Source organism: Talpa europaea (assembly GCF_964194135.1).
Source record: "Talpa europaea genome assembly, chromosome: 6".
NCBI classification, from domain to species: domain Eukaryota; kingdom Metazoa; phylum Chordata; class Mammalia; order Eulipotyphla; family Talpidae; genus Talpa; species Talpa europaea.
The window spans coordinates 131089682-131108945 of NC_140072.1; the positions used below are offsets into that span (position 1 = coordinate 131089682).

Sequence of the window (19264 nt, forward strand, 5' to 3'; positions counted from 1 at the left end):
TATGCGGAATATAGAGAAACAAAGCAAAGGGTCAGATAAAACCAAGCCAATAACAAAACCCAAAAATCTGACTAGAATTGAGGTTGCCAGCAGGGGGAGTGAGAAGGGAGACCCAGCTGGGGAGGGGGTACCATGGACGGTGGTGGAGGATGAGAGGTGCTCTGGTGGTGACATATAGCTGAACCTCTACATCATATACAGTGTTGTGAATCAATGTTACCTCAATAAATTTAATAGGTAAATAAATAAAAAATAATGTCTTTTTCAAAATTTTAACTTTGCTCTCCGGGGTCCCTCATAAGCAAGTTGAAACATTTTCTGTAAACTGCTGGTCTGAGTTATTTCAGAAAGATCCATATTCTCTCTGCGGTACCAGCCATTTTCAGTGCACACTGGAGTCTCTCCTGACATCAGTCCAGTGCTCCTTTTTCATACCGTATTATACTGTCTCCTCGGAATGCCTCATGGTTTTGCCCAGATAGGAGACTTGGCAACAGCCACTTCCAGACCAGCACTTTCTTCAGCTCATGCCCAGGCAAATGGGCCCTATTAAGGTTTGACTCTGGCCACTCACAGAAAAAATGCACCTAAGTCTGGTGACAGGCTGGGCTTTCTGAACAGGCCTCCTCATTGATTTTTCAATTCTTTCAAATTTCTGGGGCTTTTTTTTTTTTGAGGTAACATTGGTTGACAACAATGTTTCAACATTCAGAGGCACAGGAACCCCCCCAGGTGCCTCCTCCACCACAGACCACTGGGCCCCTCCACATGGTGTCCCTGCCCCTCTCCAATTCCACACCAATTAAGCTTTTTTTTTTTTTTTTAAGATTTATTTATTTATTTATACAAGCACTGGGTACAGTCAGAAGTGCGGGAGGATGAGAGGATTCACCAGAGCCAGAGCGGGGAGCAGAACAGGCAGAAGGACCGAAGTACACTGCTGAGGGGAGCAGCGGGCGGCAGGAGAGGTCTGCGCGCCATGTGGGACCCTCGCCCGGCGGCTGGGGATTGAACCAGTGCTGCAGAGGCTGCGGGCAGCTTCTCAACCCAGCACTCAACCGCTGCGCCACCAGGGAGGCCCCAATTAGGCTTTTTTTAAAGATCAAGAAAGTGCTTTTTATTCTAGGTTACCCCAGTGTAAGGTAAGGTAAAAAGTATCAGACTTTTCTGCCCTCCTGCCATTAGGCATGCATGCCTAGGGTGTGGGCATATGTAGATGGGATTCACCTGGGCTAATTCTGGGCTTATAAGGGAGGGGTCATGGGGACGCCAGCAGAGAGAACCACGAGAGAGCAGAGAATGAACACAAGAGCAGAGAAGCCGAGAGAACACGAGAGCCCAGAAAGCCAGAGAGCCCAGAAAGAGTGAAGACCTGCTGTGGGCTGAGAGGCCTGCCAGCCTCCAGGGCCCCGGCCCCCTAGCACCTCTACTTGCTGTGTACCTGGTAAATCCTGAAAAGCCACCAAGGCCTCCAGGACTCTCTCCTCCTTTATTCTGCCTGCTCGGATAATAGAGAAACTTCACTGTGCCCATCCCTGCCGCTACACCCAGTCAGGTGCCAACTGTAAAAGATAACCCCTCCCCTAGGAGATAAAAATCTCTCCTGAGAAGAGACTGCGTGTGAGGGATGGGCAATGATGCAAAGCACAGCTCTGAGAATGGGTTAGCGGCAGCAGGACGGCACTGAGGGGTCAAAGCCGCCAAGGCTGGACCAGAGGCTTCTGAACGCAGCGAGCCTGGAGGCTGCCGGCTGCTCTCAGTGACAGCCTCTAGGCCTGTGGATTGGCCACCATAGTCTCTTAGTGGGGGCCTGTGTGACAGACACGCAGGGGTCTCCTTCTAGGAGGTGGACACTGGACCATGTGCGGGGACCATGGCCAGGGACCCGGACCCATTTAGGGGGTTCCCATAGGGCTCACGAGTCTAAATGGCCTGGAGTCGTGCGTAAGAGCATTCTGGGGAAGGTAAGACGCGCTGTCCTCACCAGCTCTAAAAAAGCCCAAGTGACCTTATACTGGATGTGAACTTCTGGTCGATGGAAGAAGAATGTAAAAACAGATACCCAGAAAAGTCACAAGTGAGAGGGTGATGGCAGCATCACCAGAAAACAGCTCTGCAAACCCATCTGCTGTGGCCAGGGCCCGGTCTTCGGGGAGGCACTGAGTCACATCGTAGGAAAGAAAACTGGTAAGTGACTCAGTTTTCACCATGCCTTGGACATGATACATCTTTGTAGGATGAGAAAACAGGAGTGCTCAAAAGCAAGCACTAGGTAAAGGTAGGACAAAAACAGATGCATGGGGAGCATTAACTGATCTCAGAGGGCCCTTCCAATCTAGAAGCTCCTAGAGAGCTCCAGATCTCAGTATCCAGGCTGATGTCTGGATGGGATCCTATTTTTCCCCTTAATAAAACATGGAACTATTTCAACTGACCTGTCATTACAATGAATCCACATGTATGTCGAATTCATTACTAGATAAACGTTGCACCTCATATTCAGAGTCATCAGTTTCTGTACAAAGATTTACAAGTCTCAAGGTCTGTGGTTTTTCCCCAAATTAAGAGCAGAATCTGGTTCTTGGTGAATTTCTCCCAAGACTGCACACCGGGGCCTCGTCCTACGTCCGACCCCAGGCCACCTGGCCCCTCCTGGACCACGCACCTGTGAGGATGGTCCTCCGCTTGCACTGCTCCTCCACCCCGCCCTGCCGCTTGCCCGTCTGAGTGAAGGGCATCTCAAACATGAAACGGCGGATGTTATGGCATCTTTCGAACTCTGTTTTCCTTTCTTGCAATTCTTTTTCATCAAAGAATGGGGTCACGTGAGTCACCTGGATATACGCGTACTTGGAATCCAGATCCTTGGGGTTGACCTATAAATGAACAAAGGAAGAGAACATGGTTTGTATTTGAAGGACTCTCTCCAGCCACACCTAAGCTGTACTTTTTGGGTCCATTTTAGTAAAGTTTAAATTTTTCAGAAAAGTTGGAAAAAATAGTGCAATGAACACCTACACACCTGAGATTTAGAACAACTGTCAACATCTTGCTGTATTTGTTTTAAATATGCCCCCACCTATACATGTGTCAGTTATACACATGCACATAAATACACGTGTTGTCTATACACATGCACATATACATGTTAGCTACACACACACACACACACACACACTTAACACATGGGCATAGAGACTTTTTTTGTAGTTGAACCATTTTGTTTATATTATGACATCTGAGCCAGCATCTCCTAAAAATGAGGACATTATCCTCTGTAACCACAATACATCATCAACCCTAACAACATTAATGCCAACTGCCCAATGCACCCAATACCCTATTATGTTAGGGTCTTTGTGAAACCTTCTCAAGTGTCCCCAGGTTATTTATAGCAATTGTGTTAGAGCCAGAATCTAATCAATGATCACATTTTGCATTTAGGTGTTATGTTTTGTTTAATGTAGAATTCCTCATTTTTCCCTAAACATTGGATTTTTTGGACTACATTATACTAATTTTCTTGTCGAAACTTTCTGGATTTCTCTGATTGTTTCCCAAGTTGTATTTTCAACTTATTTGGGTTTAGAGAGAAAAATATTTTAGTAATAATGCTTAAAATCTGGACCCCTAAATTATAATTAACCTATAGACAGATTAGATGTCAACAGATATAAATGAATTAATTTAACACAGGTGCATATTAATCTAACCAGAAGGTTAGCTTCTTATTAATTCAGCACATAAATGCTTTTAAAACTATAATGCCAGAATTAGAATTAGCTGCAACCTTTATAACATGATAGCAAATTAAAATAGGCATTTCCTACATAGAAACAAGAGCTAATTTATTAGGCAGACAAATCAATTTTGTGCATGTAATTGTGCTGAAGATTCTAGAGCAACAGAAAGGGACATGGGAGAAATGTCTTGCAGGGGTCTTAGAGACTATCTGGAAGCAGAGGGAAAACAAGTGAGGACAAGAGGGTCTCACATGATCATGCATCACTATTAACAGATATTTGGGAAGAAAAGTGAAAACTAGATGTAAAAATGCTTTAAAAATTGGATGTAGGAAAAATATAAAAAATAAAAAAGTAAAAATCAAAATCAACAAGCAACTATAAACCAGAGACATACTACGAGGTGGGGGGTGGAGGAGGGAGTAGGATCAAAACAAGGGGGGTGGGAATTGTCTGGGGACTATCACCAAGATGAAAATGCATACATTGTGCAAAAATGAAAAATGGTGTAAAAAATATATAAAATAAAAAATAATAAATAAAAACTGGAAGTTAAGAAAGTAAAGTCAAAAAGTTATTATTTCTACTTTCCAAAAAGCCACCTGGTCAATCATTATAAATGCATTCAAACTTATTAAACTTAACTTTCTTTCACAATAAAACTTAAAATCAGTGGACATGAACATTTTTGCCCATTTTTCAGTGGTATTTCCCTTGTCTTCATTTCCCAAGTTGTCAGCATGTCTCAGCAGATGGAAGAGAGCTGGCAAACAGTCTGGGGGGAGAGAAGTTCTGGGAACTCAGCTGCTGTCGCAAGGGCCACACATTTAAATGGGAAGAAGAACAGATGGGAATCTTGAGAGAAGGTTATGATGTCAAAGCTGTGACTTGACTCAGACACAGTTTTAGTCTAAGAGAAAAAGGGCAAATTGACCCTGAGTATATTGGTTTGGGAAAGTAAAATTGCGTTGCAGTTTCTGATCCATTTTTAACTCTGTTAAAATGACATACAGAACTAACTGGAAAGGACCAGGAAGAGGAAAGAAGATAGCAGTGAGTGGGAGGTATTAATGGATTTCTGGAAGCAGGTGCAAGAATGCTGATGTGGCAGAGGAGACTGGGCTCCATCCGAGGTTCCCACGGAGAAGGGTAACAAGCTGGCCAGTTATCCCTCAGATGCCTGGTGCTCTAGACTGAATGTCTGTGTCCCCAAATTCATGTGTTCAAATCTTAACCCCCAAGGGAATGGTACTAGGTGATGGGTGGTGATTAGGTCATGAGGGTAGAACCCCCCTTAAATGGGATTAATGTCTGTATGAAAGGGACCCCACAGGGCAAACTGGCATATAATCAAAACAGTATTTTACTACTATGAAACATTTCCAAACACAGTCATACCTTGCCAGAATCCTGTATCATTTTGACATTTTCAGAACCAAATTTAGCTGAGTAAAGTTTAAGGAGTCTCTGAGAAATTTCTGACAAAGGCGTGAGTTTGGGTTCTTTGTAAATATACTCCTTTCCATCTTCATCTTCAAAGAATCCCTGTGACACAAAGCGCAATTAGAGGTATACTCAAACCTAAGTGCAAGGCTAACTATCAGGAAGGATTCTTTTATTATAAGGGTTAAAAAAAAGTAATGATTCTAAAATAAAATCCTACTAAAACAGGCTTTCCATCAGAAAGGAAAATGATAATAATGTGATGTCTGGGTGCAAAGATAAAGAAAAAACACAAAATTGCAAACTCATTCAAGAATGCTGTCATTAAGTGTTGAGTGAAATGAATTCAAGCCTGTTTCACATTCCCAAGAAGTAAAACTTAGGACCACGGGACTCAGCAGGCTGCTCATGGCTGGTCTCAGAAATGCAGGCCTGTCCCTCCTCCTAGCCACTCCCATTTACATGGGATTTTACAGCATAAACTGAAGCATCCAGGTCTGGAGTGAGTTCAGCAAAGGTTATGTAATGTTTGGGTACATTCTACTGTGCTTTGCTGATGAGAAAAACATCATAATATCAGAAAATACTTTCATTATCACCAGTCAGCATTTGTTTTAGAAGCAATCACGTCTGAAATTCAACAAGGCTTCAAACTGCATGGGAAGTGAAAAAGGTTGAAAATTTAAAAGTTCAGAGTTGGGTTAATATTTGAAACAAATTTAAAAATGTTTCTCATTGAAAAAGAAAACAGTACAAAAACAGTATCTAAAAAGGCAGGCTAACACGAAATAAAAAACACCCACATCAAACCAGGAGTTTAAATGCAGTCATTTTACTACATTACTTGCTTTTTAAGCATTTACTGTAATTACCTCCACATCTGTTTCACTGTCTGTAAACTGGTATTGCTATAAAGTTATAAAAGACAATAACAGAATAAATTGAAGGTTATATAATGCTCATAGAAAACCACACACCCTAAGTAAATGGATTATAATTTATAGCATCTAATCATGTTAGAGACTTGAAGGTTAAACTTTCAGTTAAATTTAAATGGACCCTTTCATCTAGGGTTTCTGAAATATTACAATGGAAAATGAACTTGTGGAGCTATTATATTATCAAAGATAAAGATGCACAGGGGACAAAGAAAACCAGAGTCTTAATATTGGTTTAAAACATGCAGTCTAGATGTTCAAAAAAAACCAGATGATTTATTTCTGTAAATGGAATAAAATGTTAATTTTTGGAGTTGGTAATGATGGGACAAATAGACATACAACTTGAAAAGGAAACTTGCCAACCACACTGAAGTACCAAAAAGGCCACTAAGAATGTCTTATGGAGGGAGAACTTACCGCTGCCTTAAGAAAGTAATAAAGAAAAGACAGGAAGAAAGAAAAAAAGCAGAAAGTTTACTACTGAGGAAGATAAGAATCATCTGAAATATGACAAATTCATCAAATTAGCATTTATAGAGAATAGACACTTGACAAAATACAACCTTTATAGTTTAAAAAAAAAAAAAAAAAAAAGACCTTGGGACAAGCTCCAGGCCAGAGGGAGGCTCACCTGTCCGAAGAAGGCCACTCGGAAGTATGTGCCCAGAAGCCTGCGTCCTGAGTGCATGACCTCGGTCACCTTGCTGTAGGCCCGGTGGAGGGTGTCATACAGGTGAGCCAGCCTCTGGAAAGCAGAACAAAACCCAGTTCTTCTCACTGGCGACTAGTGTTTTACAATAACAACTACATGAGATCATGTAGGGAAATTTCTTTGCATAGTTCCAAAAAATCAAGACTGTATTTTGACTGCAGAACTGGGCTGGCAGCCATCAGTTCTGTATTGTCATGCTTCCTCCCCAAAAGGCCATCGTGCTTACTGGGGACCCACCAGGTCACCACACTGCATAAGCAAATCCTGTTTTCCAGTGGACATGAAGTGTCGGGGTGGTACAGTCTTATGTTGCCACTTTTAGCACTGGTTCTTCCTACTGCACTTGAGAGGTGAAAAGAAACTGGACAGCCTCTCTGTGCCAGGACCAAATTCCTAGCTCTTGTCAGGGCTGAGGGTCTGCACACAGCTGGGGGCCCATGGGCCATTGTGTGATGGCTCTGAGGGTGGTGCCCGCTAGTGGGGAAGGTTGGAGGGTAGAAGGTTGGAGACCATGGCTCCCCACTGACCCTGGCCTGCTTGTTCTCTTTGCAGGCAAGAAGGCCTGGGGATGTAGGTCATTTCATTGTCCCTTCAAACTAGGAGAGAACAAACCCACTCAGGTACCTCAAAGTCCCTCCGCTTCTCATAAATGGGGATGATGAGCTTATAGATGTCGGCGATCAGCTCGTAGCGTTCAGCCTTCCAGAGCCCGTCCGCGCACTGTTCCAGCAGCTCCATGAGCACATCCTGGGCAGAGAGAAGGCCCCACCCGGCCAGAAAACAGGGTTATGGGGAGCTTGGCACTGCACCCTTGCAGAATAAATAACTGGTTAAGACACCGCGGAGGAGAATTTCAAAGTACAAGGTAATTTAAACACGAATTTCTATGCTTGTTACAACTTATCATGTTCTTTCTTAAGGGGCCATTTTCTCAACCAGTAGTAGAGGGAGACACTGTCGTTGTTTAATTGCATGGGAAAGACAGCCATGGAGAGCGCCCACACAAACTCTGAGCCTTTGTTCTTCTGTTTTTATAAACATAATGTAGAAATTTCTTTTTCTTTTCTGAAGAACAATGATGTGGAGACATGGAGTCAGTAAGCACCCACATTTTTAAAATTATCTCAGAGCGGGGGCCTCCCTGGTGGCCTCCCTGGTTAAGTCTCAGCACTATGAAGCTATTGGCAACCACTGCAGCATGAGTTCGATCCCCAACCAGGGAGCTGACCCACTTGGTGCAGCAGACCTCTCCTGTCTCCCTGCTGCTCCCCTCAGCAGTGGATTTCATTCAATCTGTCTGTTCTGCTCCCCACTCTGTCTCTGGTGAATCCTCTCACCCCCCACACCTCTGGTCTGCATCCCAGTTCTTGTATGCATATATTTTTTAAATGCTTTCTTTCTTTCTCTCTCTTTCTCTTTCCTTTTTAAAGATTTTATTTATTTGGGGTACAGGCCAGAGGTGCGGGATGGGGAGAGGATTCACCGGAGACAGTGGGGAGCAGAACAGGCAGAATGATGGATATACACTGCTGAGTGGAGCAGCAGGTGAGACAGGAGAGGTCTGCCTCGCCATGAGGGTTGCTCTGTTGGCTGGCGGGGATCAAACTGGCACTGCAGAGGCTGTGGACAGCTTTACAGCGCTGTGCTCAACTGCCTGTGCCACCAGGGAGGCCCTAAATAAATATTTTATTTATTTATTTATTTATTTATTTATTTATTTATTTATTTATTTTTTTAATAGAGGCATGCTTTATTTATTTGTTTGCTGGTTTGTTTGTTTGTTTGTTTTGTTTATACATGCACTGGGCACAGTCAGAAGCGCGGGAGGGAGGGTGAGAGAATTCACCAGAGCCAGAGCGGGAAGCAGAGCAGGCAGAAGGACCGAAGTACACTGCTGAGGGGAGCAGAGGGCGGCAGGAGAAGTCTGCGCACCATGTGGGACCCTCCTCCGGTGGCCGGGGAGCAGCCGGGGATCGAACCGGCGCCGCAGAGGCCGCGGGCAGCTTTGCAACCCAGCGCTCAACCGCTGCGCCACCGGGGAGGCCCTGTGTCTGGATTTTCTTAACAGTGTTTTAGAAAAGCAGATGTTTTTAATTTTGATGAAGTCTGATTTATCAAGTTTTTTTTTTCTGGATTATGCTTTTTTTTTAATCTAAGAAATCTTTACTTAACCCAAGTCCTCAAGGATTTCCTCCACTTCTATCTCCCAGAAGTCCTATAGTTCTACATTTAAGTCTATGATCCACTGATTTATTTTTTATTATTGTGTCGAATACAGGTCAATGTTCTTTTAAGTCTTTCAATATGAATGTCCAATTGTTCCAACACCATTTAATGAAAGACTATCTTTTGTCCACTGAATTGCCTTTGGTACTTTGTCAAAAATAAACTGACCATGTGTGCCAGGGACTATTTCTAACTTCTCTCTTTTGTTCTGTTGATATATGAGTCTCCGTCCTGTGCTAGTGGCCTACTATCTTAGCCATTACAGAGCTTTGTTGAAGAATTTGTCCATAAAGACACTAATGACATTCTAGATAAGGAAGCTCTTTGTTCTGGGAACTGTCCTGCCATGATGGACTGTTTAAAGCACCCCTGCTCACTGCACACTAGATGCCAGCATAGTAATGACTACTCCCCTTCCCTCCCTGCAACCTTGACATTAAAGAGAAGTTTCCAGACACACCGCATATCCCCGGGGAAGGGGAGGTGAGGTTGTTCTCAGTTGGGAACCCCTGCCTTGTAGCAATCTTGAAATCAGGTGTTAAGACTATTCCAAGTTTTCAGAAACTGTTTTGGCTAGTCTAGTTCCTTTGCTTTTCTATATAAATGTTAGAATCAGTATGTCAATTTCTACTAAACTCCAAAAGGGAGTTTGATCTGGGTTGCTTCAAATCTATAAATCAATCTGGGAATAAGGGGCATCTTAACAATACTGAATCATCCAGGCTATTTATTTCGGTATTGTTTGCTTTCTTTCTTCAATGTTTTCTAGCTTTTAGCATCCAGATCAATAGGGACCGACACTGAGGTTTTCTTGGATTTTTGATGCTATTGTAAACTACTGTCTTTACATCTTGGTTTTTCCTTCCAAGGAAAGTGCTTTGTTTGAATAAGAGTGAAATTCATTCAATATATTTGCTCGTAAGAATTATACAATAATTATTAACAATACATAGCAAAGCTCTGCTATAAGAATCTTTAAATGGGAACAAGGTTGACTGATTCTTATATATTGACTTTCTAATGCGATCTTGGTAAACTCCCTTAATAGTTTTAGTAGCATCTTTTGTAAATTCCTTGACTTTTTCTCTGTCTTAAACGACAACTGTCTTATGTGAATAGAGATAGTTTTATTTCTTTTTTGTTCCTTACTACACCGGCTAGCGCCTGGAACAATGATGAACAGGAGCAGTGAAAGCAGACATTCTTGCCTTATTCCCAATTTTAGAAAGCTTTCAGCCTTTCACCACTGAGTTTAATGAACGGTGAGATGTAGGAACTTTCTTTTGAAGAAATTTCCCCTTCTAGTTTTTTAAATTTTATTTTTTGGTCATAAATGGATATTGAATTTTTTCAAATGATTTTTCTGCATCTACTGAGATAGTCATAGGGCTTTTCTTATTTATTCTCTTAAATGGATAAATTACACTGATGACTTTTTCAATGTGGACATGTCCCAGGACATGTCCCACCTGGTCACGGTACATTTCTCCTGCTTACATGTTGTAGATTCAATTTGTTAACATATATATTTCAAGGTTTTTAGAGTTGCTTTTTACCATGTCTGGCTCCTCCAATAAAACTGTAAATAGAAGGTAGAACCTCTGTTTTCATAACTGGCTATATATTTCATTATAGGCCTAATGCCTTAGACCCAAAGAAAATAAACATTTTTAAAACATTTGGAAATCAATTTACCAGAAAATACTATCTGACTTAAAATTTTTTTTAAAACAAGATAGTAAAAAGGGTTGCACCATTCAAACCTGGGATAATTTTTAAATTAAGTATAGTACTGGATTATGAACGGATGGGAGAAAATGCAAGGCATATAACTCCTTGTAAATGTCAGATTTACAACATATATATGATGAAATTGTCCTCTGTGTGACTGAACTCTGTACCAATGCTTTTAAAGACATCTCCAGCTGTCTCGTTCTTTTATTGCAGGTCTTATTAGGTGAGACATTAGAGCCTGAGAAACACGCTAATGCAGGACCGCTATAGACAAAGAAGAAATCACCAAAGGTTCTACACCACCTGACTCCCTTGTGCATCTGCATCGTGAAGATGCTTGCCTCTCCTAGATTTCTCCAATAGAGACTCCATCTATCTTGGCTAAGCCTGACAAATTTGTACGCTCCTCTGATGATAAAAAGAGAAAAGCACAACAAATAAATCTTGCCTAACAGTGTGAAAATGCTTTCTTCCCCATGTTTGTACAAACTGGGGAATGTAATAAAAGTCTGATTTAATTTGGGTTTGTGAGAATCAAATGAAATTTTACCCATCAAAATGCTCTGAAAACTGTTACTAAATAGTCATTCTCAGGCCAGTTAAACAAAGCTCTCTTACTTCAGTAGTTCCTTTCTGCTTGGTACTAACTTTGATGGGGTGACGCAATATCCCACACGCATAGTAGGCAGTCAAAAATCTCCCTGCATCTCCTCAGTACCGGCAATATCACTGGGTAGGAACTGCGGTCATGTGCTGCAGGGAAATGGGCCGGTGAAGGGTCCTGCAGCAGAGCCTGGAGTTTCTGGCATATCTTAGGTCAAAGACACAGCCACTAGGGGATGCCACTGGGGGATGCCCTGTCCCTCAAATGTCCGCCTCTTTTCCTTCCTAGTCCCACTCCCACCTTTCACTTCTGCCTAATTCCGCATCCTTTTTAAAGCTCAGTCATCACTTCCTGCAACCACCCATGGGCCCTTTTCCCTTGTCACTGGGTGGGCGCTCTCCTCTCTGTACCCCGATTCCCTGCAGGTGCTGTGGGGCTATCCTGGAGTTAGAAGAATTCTGAGAAGACACAATTTCCCACGACAGACGAGAACAGTGAACAGCCAAGGCATTCTTCTGATAACAAACAGCTAATGGTCATGGAACTCTGCCCACTTTCCCCAGCTATTCTTAGGTGTAACTTACAGACTATTCATCCAACTCTTTCCTGGGCTTTGTTCAAAGAGAAGTAAACTTTTGATAAAAAACTACCTTTGGTTCAACTGGTGTGGTATGGTCCACATAAATGTACAATGAAGACACCTGTTTACTCTGGTTGAACAGACACCTCAAGAGTCTTAGTTCCATATCTCAGCAATGACAGCACAATAAGAACCTGGAGTAATTTTAATGCAATCTCATAGAAAACTGAAGTCTCCCAAAGATTGGTAAAAGTTATAATTCTGCATAATCGTTACCACATCACTGATTTTTAAAACTGACCTGTTCATACATTTTGCCAAACATCTATTACAGACAAGGCGCATGTTTGACACTAGGGTTACAAAGCAGATTTATGTAAATAAATAACTTTCTGGAATTTATAAACATGGCTCAATAGACTTTTTCCCAAATGTGGTCAGGTTTTACATGGTCCATTAAGCTAAGATACATGAGTGACACTGCTTTAAGGAGGAGGCCCTCGAAGACATGCAGGTTCATCTTTCGGAGCAGGCAGAATGGATGTCCCAGGGACTCAGGGCACCCGCTGGAAGAGCTGTGAAGTGCATGTTGCCATAATGAATTCAGAGGTGAGAGGTGGGTGGTAATGGGAAGGTGGAGAGGGGAGAGGCTTCAGGGGGAGGGAAGAGCATGGCACAGACCCAGGAGAGAAGGCATGCAAGGGACTTACATGGAGTTTGAGGGACTGGCGCCCAAAGTCTCAATCAGAGAGTGGCAAGGGATGAGGCTGGGGGAGTGGGGAGGGTTGAACAGAGGCTAAGCTGGTACCATCAAAGTTTTCTAGTCAAAAGTAAATAATAATTAAATGTAGATAGTTTTATGAGACATGAAAATGTGTGAAGGCAAACATCAAACACTACATAACACAGTCAGTTGACATGTCATCTTAGGAAGACGTTATTTGAGCTTAAAATGATGTTTTGTCTCTCCATGTAAGGTATCTGTGTAGATCAGCCGTCCAGGTATATTTTTAATGGCCCTAGATTGACTTGATTAATAATTATTTATCAATAGAGGGTATGGGCCTTCCTCTGGGCCAAATGCTCCAAATCGGGAGACTAAGGATTGAATACTGCTTTCTTTCATGTAGTCAGGTTAGAAACATGCCAGACATTTTAAATAAAAAAATCCTAAATTCAAGTAGTTCATTGGTACTAGAGACAACTGAGTTCATTACGGAAAAATCTGTCATATTTGGTATAAATAAATGGACTTCAACCAAGGAAAAGTACCAGAATGGCTGAAATGGGAAACTGTTGTAACATGAAGAAAACCTAGTAAATAACTATGAAATAGGATCACAATTTGATGGTAATCAACAATTAGGAGATAAAAAAGAATTAGGAAGTGACATACCCTCAACATGTACATGCTACTGGGCATTTTCTTTTTTCTGATTCTATACGTGTCCAGAATCAGGCGCCTAACTCCTGATCATTTTTAAACTCGGTCATCACTTCCTGCAGCCTCCCACGGCCCCTTCCCCTCGTCACAGGATAGTGTATCACTTATTATTTTAACAAAATGGTAATGTGTACTATGAAAGGCAGAGTCCATACAGATTTTATCTAATAACTAACAAAACGGCTGTTCAACTTCGCTCATAAAAGTAGAATATAAATTACTGAATGTCAGCTTTGGTAAGCTTTGTCAACTCTAAAACATCACAAGTGGTGCATCAAATAACAATTCTCTGAATAGAAAGAGTAATCACAGATAGCTAAGTTAGAGAGACCATATGTCAATATTATGTCAATCCAGTGAAGAGTCAGAAAAACAAAGTCATCATACTGTAACTAAACATCTGGGCACATATACTTTATAGTCTCAGGAGAAATCCCACATATCAATTTACTTTGAATTTCAGCAATCACTGCATCTGAAAGCCAGAAGCAATCCAGACAACAGTCAGATAGTGCTGTGCAAAAAGCCAATCACACAGGAAGTCTGGTGGTTTTACCACCTGGTTTAAAACGCAAATGCCAAAATACTCCTTTCTACGTTGTCGACAAATGTGAAGAACTGTAATTACCTGTTGGGAACAAGAGAACAAAACAAACCCACCCTCAATGAACCTGGTGCATCGGGATGTATATAATTTATGACATTAAATTAGTCTTAAAAAGAGCTCAGTACACTAACCTCATAAGCCACTGAGGAAGTGGCGCCCAATGTAATTAGCCCGCCCCACACAGTGATGCAATGCAAGGCAGTGAACACCTGCCTGTGGCAGCAGCACACAAAAGCTGTGTGTGTGTACACGTGTGTGCATGAATGCACCTGTATGAGTCTGTTTGCGCAGGGCGTTTAAACGTTTTTCATATAAATGTAATTTCTTCCATCTTTGGATGGGCTGATTTAATTTAACTTTAGCTGGATGTTGTTAGTTACCCTTTGAGGATAACCGTGAATGTTTCAGCTGGCTCAGGGGATGACAGATTATCATGCAAAAGCATAATTCAGGTTGCCACAGCATTACTGCTCCTCAAGATATAGCTGAGGGGCCTCCCCGGTGGCTCAGTGGTTGAGCGTTGTGTTGCGAAGCTGCCCGCAGCCTCTGCAGCGCTGATTGGATCCCTGGCTGCTCCCCGGCCACGGGAGGAGGGTCCCACATGGCGCGCAGACCTCTCCTGCCGCCTGCTGCTCCCCTCAGCAGTGTCCTTCGGTCCTTCTGCCTGTTCTCCCCGCTCTGGCTCTGGTGAATTCTCTCACCCTCCCGCGCTTCTGACTGTACCCAGTGCATGTATAAAAACAAACAAACAAACAAACAAATAAAAAAAAAATGCCTCCATAAAAAAAAAAAAAAGATATAGCTGAGGACCTCCGGTGTCCAAGTAATTACCTGAGATGCTTGACACAATACAGGTCACCTGAGATGCTTGCCTCACCCCCCCCAACTGAATGTGGGATGGAGGGAAAGAAAGGAAATCTATCTTTGTAAGAGGAATCCAAGTACATTCCTAGCACCCGAAGGTTGAAGGACTACTGTATGAGATGAAACTTTCCAAGGAAGGCACATCACTTTCACCCCCCAACATGAGCACATGGCACACAGCTAGTTCATGGAATGAGCCAACATGTGTGAAAACAGAAATTTCCAGGTCCCAAAGAACTCAGACAACTTCCCATTCAGATTTTAAGGAGCCAAGGTTGAGGTGTTTCTCCTCAGTGGGAAGATAGTATCAAAGCAATCTTGTTTGCAAGGGCTGGGACCACATCGTGGGCACTCTTGAATGTCCAGCACTTAGTTCAGTGCCAGGGAAGCTCAATAAATCCTTGCACAATGAAGCAGGGCCGTATGTCCTGGTATGAGTCAAGGGCACGGTAGTTAGACAGTCCCATGGGGCAAGTTCATTGCTCACTACTACTATTGTTTTGAAGAATCATTATAATAATGAGGATACAATAGTCCCCATTATCTGTAATTTTGATTGCTGTGATTTCAGCTACCCAGAGGTCAACCAGGTTACATACAATAAGATATTTTGAGAGAGAGATTGGGGAAATGTAAGAGAGGAGACCACACTCATGTAACTGTTATTACAGAATATTATTACAGTTGTTCTAGTTTATTATTTACTGTTGTTGATCTCTTATTGTAATCAATTTATAAATTAAGCTTTATCATAGGTATGCAAGCATAGACAGAGTTGGTTTCAGGTATCTAGGGGGGTCTTGGAATATAACTCCTGTGGATAGATAAGTCACTCCTGGGGGTGACTGTAAAGCTTTTATGGTTCCTCAGTCAAGGAAAAGTGGGTGACTAGATGATTGTACAGGGTCACAGTCAATCACCAAGTCAATCCCAAACATTTCCACCCTTGGGAAGTTTTACAGTTGTAAACATTTTATGTCTGTTACTGGCAGTTGTTTCTGAATAGAAACAATTTGGCTAATAGAAGTCAGAATTGGCCTGGTAAACTTCAAATAATGTTTATTATACCCACTGGTGAGAGCTGTTGCTCTGTAAAACAACATGGAATGTGCTAGATAGCTGATTCTCATTATTCACGGTAATTATTCTCTACAAAGTCACTTTGAACACTGACTCAGTGAATACTGAACCCCTGCTTCCATGGAACATATTGTGGGGGGGAGGTTAGGTCCCTGAAAGCCTCTGGTTTCAAAATGTCTACCAATCCATCTGTACATATCTTTGTTTTATGTATGTTTCTTTTTAAAGACTCCTAATATACCGTTGATTAACACTGAGCTCAGGGCCAAAAGCACTATAACTCACTCTTGAATAAGTGCATCTAACACACGTATTTTCTCCAAAAGGCACGTCAAAACCTCCTTACGCTCAGGGACACGGACAGCACTTCAGAACTATGTATGGGGACCATTTTAAACACCAAAATCAACAGAAGCATGATAATGTGAAAGCACAGGATGGAACGGAACGTGTCTAGGGCCCCTGTTTACAGTACTAGAGGGCAGAGCACCCTCTTGTTCAGCTCCAACTGGGCTCAAGTTCTATGCGGCTCTGCACAAAAGCACCTCAATACGTATTGCTTCTGGGCAATTAGCAACTTCCTTTCTAGAGCCCCTCTCGATCCTGTCCTCCCCACTTCTCTGCTTCGGGAGGAGATGCAGCAAGGCTGGCCTGCACAATGGTCTCCCTGGCTGGTGGCTGAGTTAGGCCAAGGGAAGGCCCAGCCAGAGGCTGGAGGGCAGGAGAGTGGAGAGCAGGGTGGCAAATGCATTGCCAGGGTATCAGGATGGAATCCTAAAGCCTTAAAGGCCCAGTCAGACGCTGCTCTGTGTAGCGTCTCTCTCCTCCCTTGGTCCATGGGTTTGGGGTGCCAACCCAGCTCTTGTAACCCCGAAGGTATGGCCACAGTCCTGAATCCTGTCTGAGCTTTCTGAAGTAGCCCCTTTCTTAGAATTTCTTTAATCCCTGATTGTGCACCATCTCCTTCCAAGGAGCAGGCTGTGCGGTAATGAGGGAAGGGTCTCAAGGCCACTGCGGTATAGACTTTTGGTCCCGAGGGGACTCCAGATTCTTCAATCTGATATTCAGGCTCCAATTTGGGAAGCAAAATCATCCAGAGGGCTGGATGTTTCTCCGTATGGATCCAAAGCCTCTGGGGAGGGAATCTGCTCTGTAGGTCTGTGTTGGAAGGGAAATCGCTCCCTGGAAAAACTCCTCTGAGGCCTGTTGCTGGGAGAATTGGGTATTTTTTGGTAGCTGCACTAAAGTTATGCTAGGTGAGTGCTTAGGTGTTCAAACATACCTACTAATGCAGGTGAGAAGGGCAAGGGTTTTCATGAAGCTCTGAGCTACATACCTGTCCCTGTTACCTTGCCTCCAAACTCCTTTCTCTGGCAGAGATTTCCAACTTTCTCTTTTGCTTGAAACACCCGGACAGCCACAGCCAACATGTGCATGGCCATTTCTGTCTTCCTGGTTTTTAAAATACATGTGACTCCTTCCACTGCTGACTGGTTTCCATCCTGAAGCTCAGGGCTTGCCAGGACTTTAAAACCCTATGGTGTCATGTCCCCATCCAGCAGGAGTGTCACGTACTGTGGACCTTGTTAAAGATTTACCAACGTGTTGCTTCAAGGCCAGGGCAGAAAACCCCTACTTGGATAATAACTGATAAAGTGACCCCTGTCACATGATTAGACATTACACCGAGAAGGTGCCACTGCTGGCTCCCCAATGAAACAGGCATTGGATTCCACAGGGTGATGCCCTAAGCTCTCCTGATTAGTCCGGCCTGTCCTTTAATCCCATGAGCAAACGGGAGCTTCATGTTATCATGGCTACAGCCCGGGGCATGGGGCTCTCCTTGCTTCCCAGTCTGTCACTCTCCGCAGCAGCCTTGCTTTCCTTCTCAAACTTGACACAAGCGCTGCACTCCCGGGCTCTGGCCAGCATGGAGACAATGCATTCAAGCCTCACTGTGGGGCGGGGGAAGCCCCTTAAAACTGTGGCCTGGGTGATGAGGTTTCACACATCAAGGTAAAGCACCGAAGCCACCCTCTGTCCCCACTTCCAGATGGACGGATTGCTGGACTCTTAAGGTCGTGTCATAACCGATGTACCTTTTTTTTTCAGGATATTGAAAATTATTTTGATATTTAAATTTAAATTGTTTTGATATTTAAATGGAAAATGCACTCAATAAATTTACCCTCCTTTTTAATTTTAGATTTTAATTTTGAGTGTCATTTGCATCGAGACAATTTATGACTAGTGTTCTTAAGTTTTTTGGACTTAAGGTCCTTTCAGGGATCATAAAAAATGACTGAGACCTTTCTCAATCTTTATAATATTAAGAGTAGGAAAAAAATGTAAAACTCATTTATTTATTTAATGACACTATCATAAACTGATGATGTGCTAATGAAAATAGTATTTTTAATGAAAAAAATAAGATTTCCCCCACAATAAGTTAGGGAGAAGACTGTCATTGTCCCATATTTTCACAAACTCTCTTATTTTAGTCTGACATCATAGAAGAAATCTTGGTATTCAATTTGTTCAATATTCTTTTCCTGGGTGATGTAGACAAAGAACACCCAGCTTCACAGAGATGTTCAGCTGGAAAAGTGAGAACCTCAAAGATTTCCTCAAAGAGTCTCAGGAACCCTGGGGACCACACCTTGGGAACCACTGATATGGCCTGGCGAACATCATTTGGGATGTTTGTTTATGGTAAAAAGTGATATTAGCTCCACATAAAAACAAGAAGAACTGAGACAGACGGTATTGACTCCTTTCTCTCCGCATGAACAAACAGACCACTTCCTTTTTCCCTAGAGAGTGAGCAGAATTAAAAAGCTCTCTCCTGACTCTTCCCTCCTGCCCTGAGGTAGAAAGGAGGCAGTCAAGCATGAAAATCCTTCTGGAAGATGCTCATGGAAACAAAAATTTAGAGAATGCAAGCAGAAAGCTGCCATTTGTTCACATTCCCAGTTTTAGATCAAAACTCTAGTTAAGTGGCCGCAAGGTAATGTTGTCACGGTTGGACTATTTGGCCCTGGGGTGAGAAATCCAGTGCTGGGGACACTGATTTAAGAAATAGGTGGCCTAGGGGGTAAGTCTCAGGACTATCACTGCTCAGGCCCGAATTCGAGCCAGGGCCAGGGAGCTGACCCACATGGCACAGCAGACCTCTCCTGTCTCCCCCCAACCTGCTCCCCTCAGCAGTGTATGTCAGTCAATCTGCCTGTTGTGTTCCCCACTCTGTCTCTGGTGAATCCTTTCACCCCCCGTACTTACGGCCTAC

General features: G+C 42.8%; 1 protein-coding gene across 11 annotated transcripts in view; it reads right to left on the reverse strand.

Moving 5' to 3' along the window:
- Window positions 1-19264, reverse strand: part of DOCK9 (dedicator of cytokinesis 9) — a gene marked incomplete at both ends in the record, with an annotated part of 234149 nt that overhangs the window by 9373 nt on the left and 205512 nt on the right. For 6 of the 11 annotated variants that reach the window (XM_084234772.1, XM_084234763.1, XM_084234769.1 and 3 more), the window contains 4 exons: window positions 2666-2876; window positions 5142-5288; window positions 6759-6872; window positions 7464-7586. In XM_084234772.1, coding sequence (XP_084090898.1) covers window positions 2666-2876; window positions 5142-5288; window positions 6759-6872; window positions 7464-7586 — 595 coding nt within the window. Of the gene's footprint in view, window positions 1-2665; window positions 2877-5141; window positions 5289-6058; window positions 6095-6758; window positions 6873-7463; window positions 7587-19264 lie in introns of all 11 variants that reach the window. The other 5 variants (XM_084234762.1, XM_084234770.1, XM_084234764.1 and 2 more) reach the window with 1 other exon arrangement.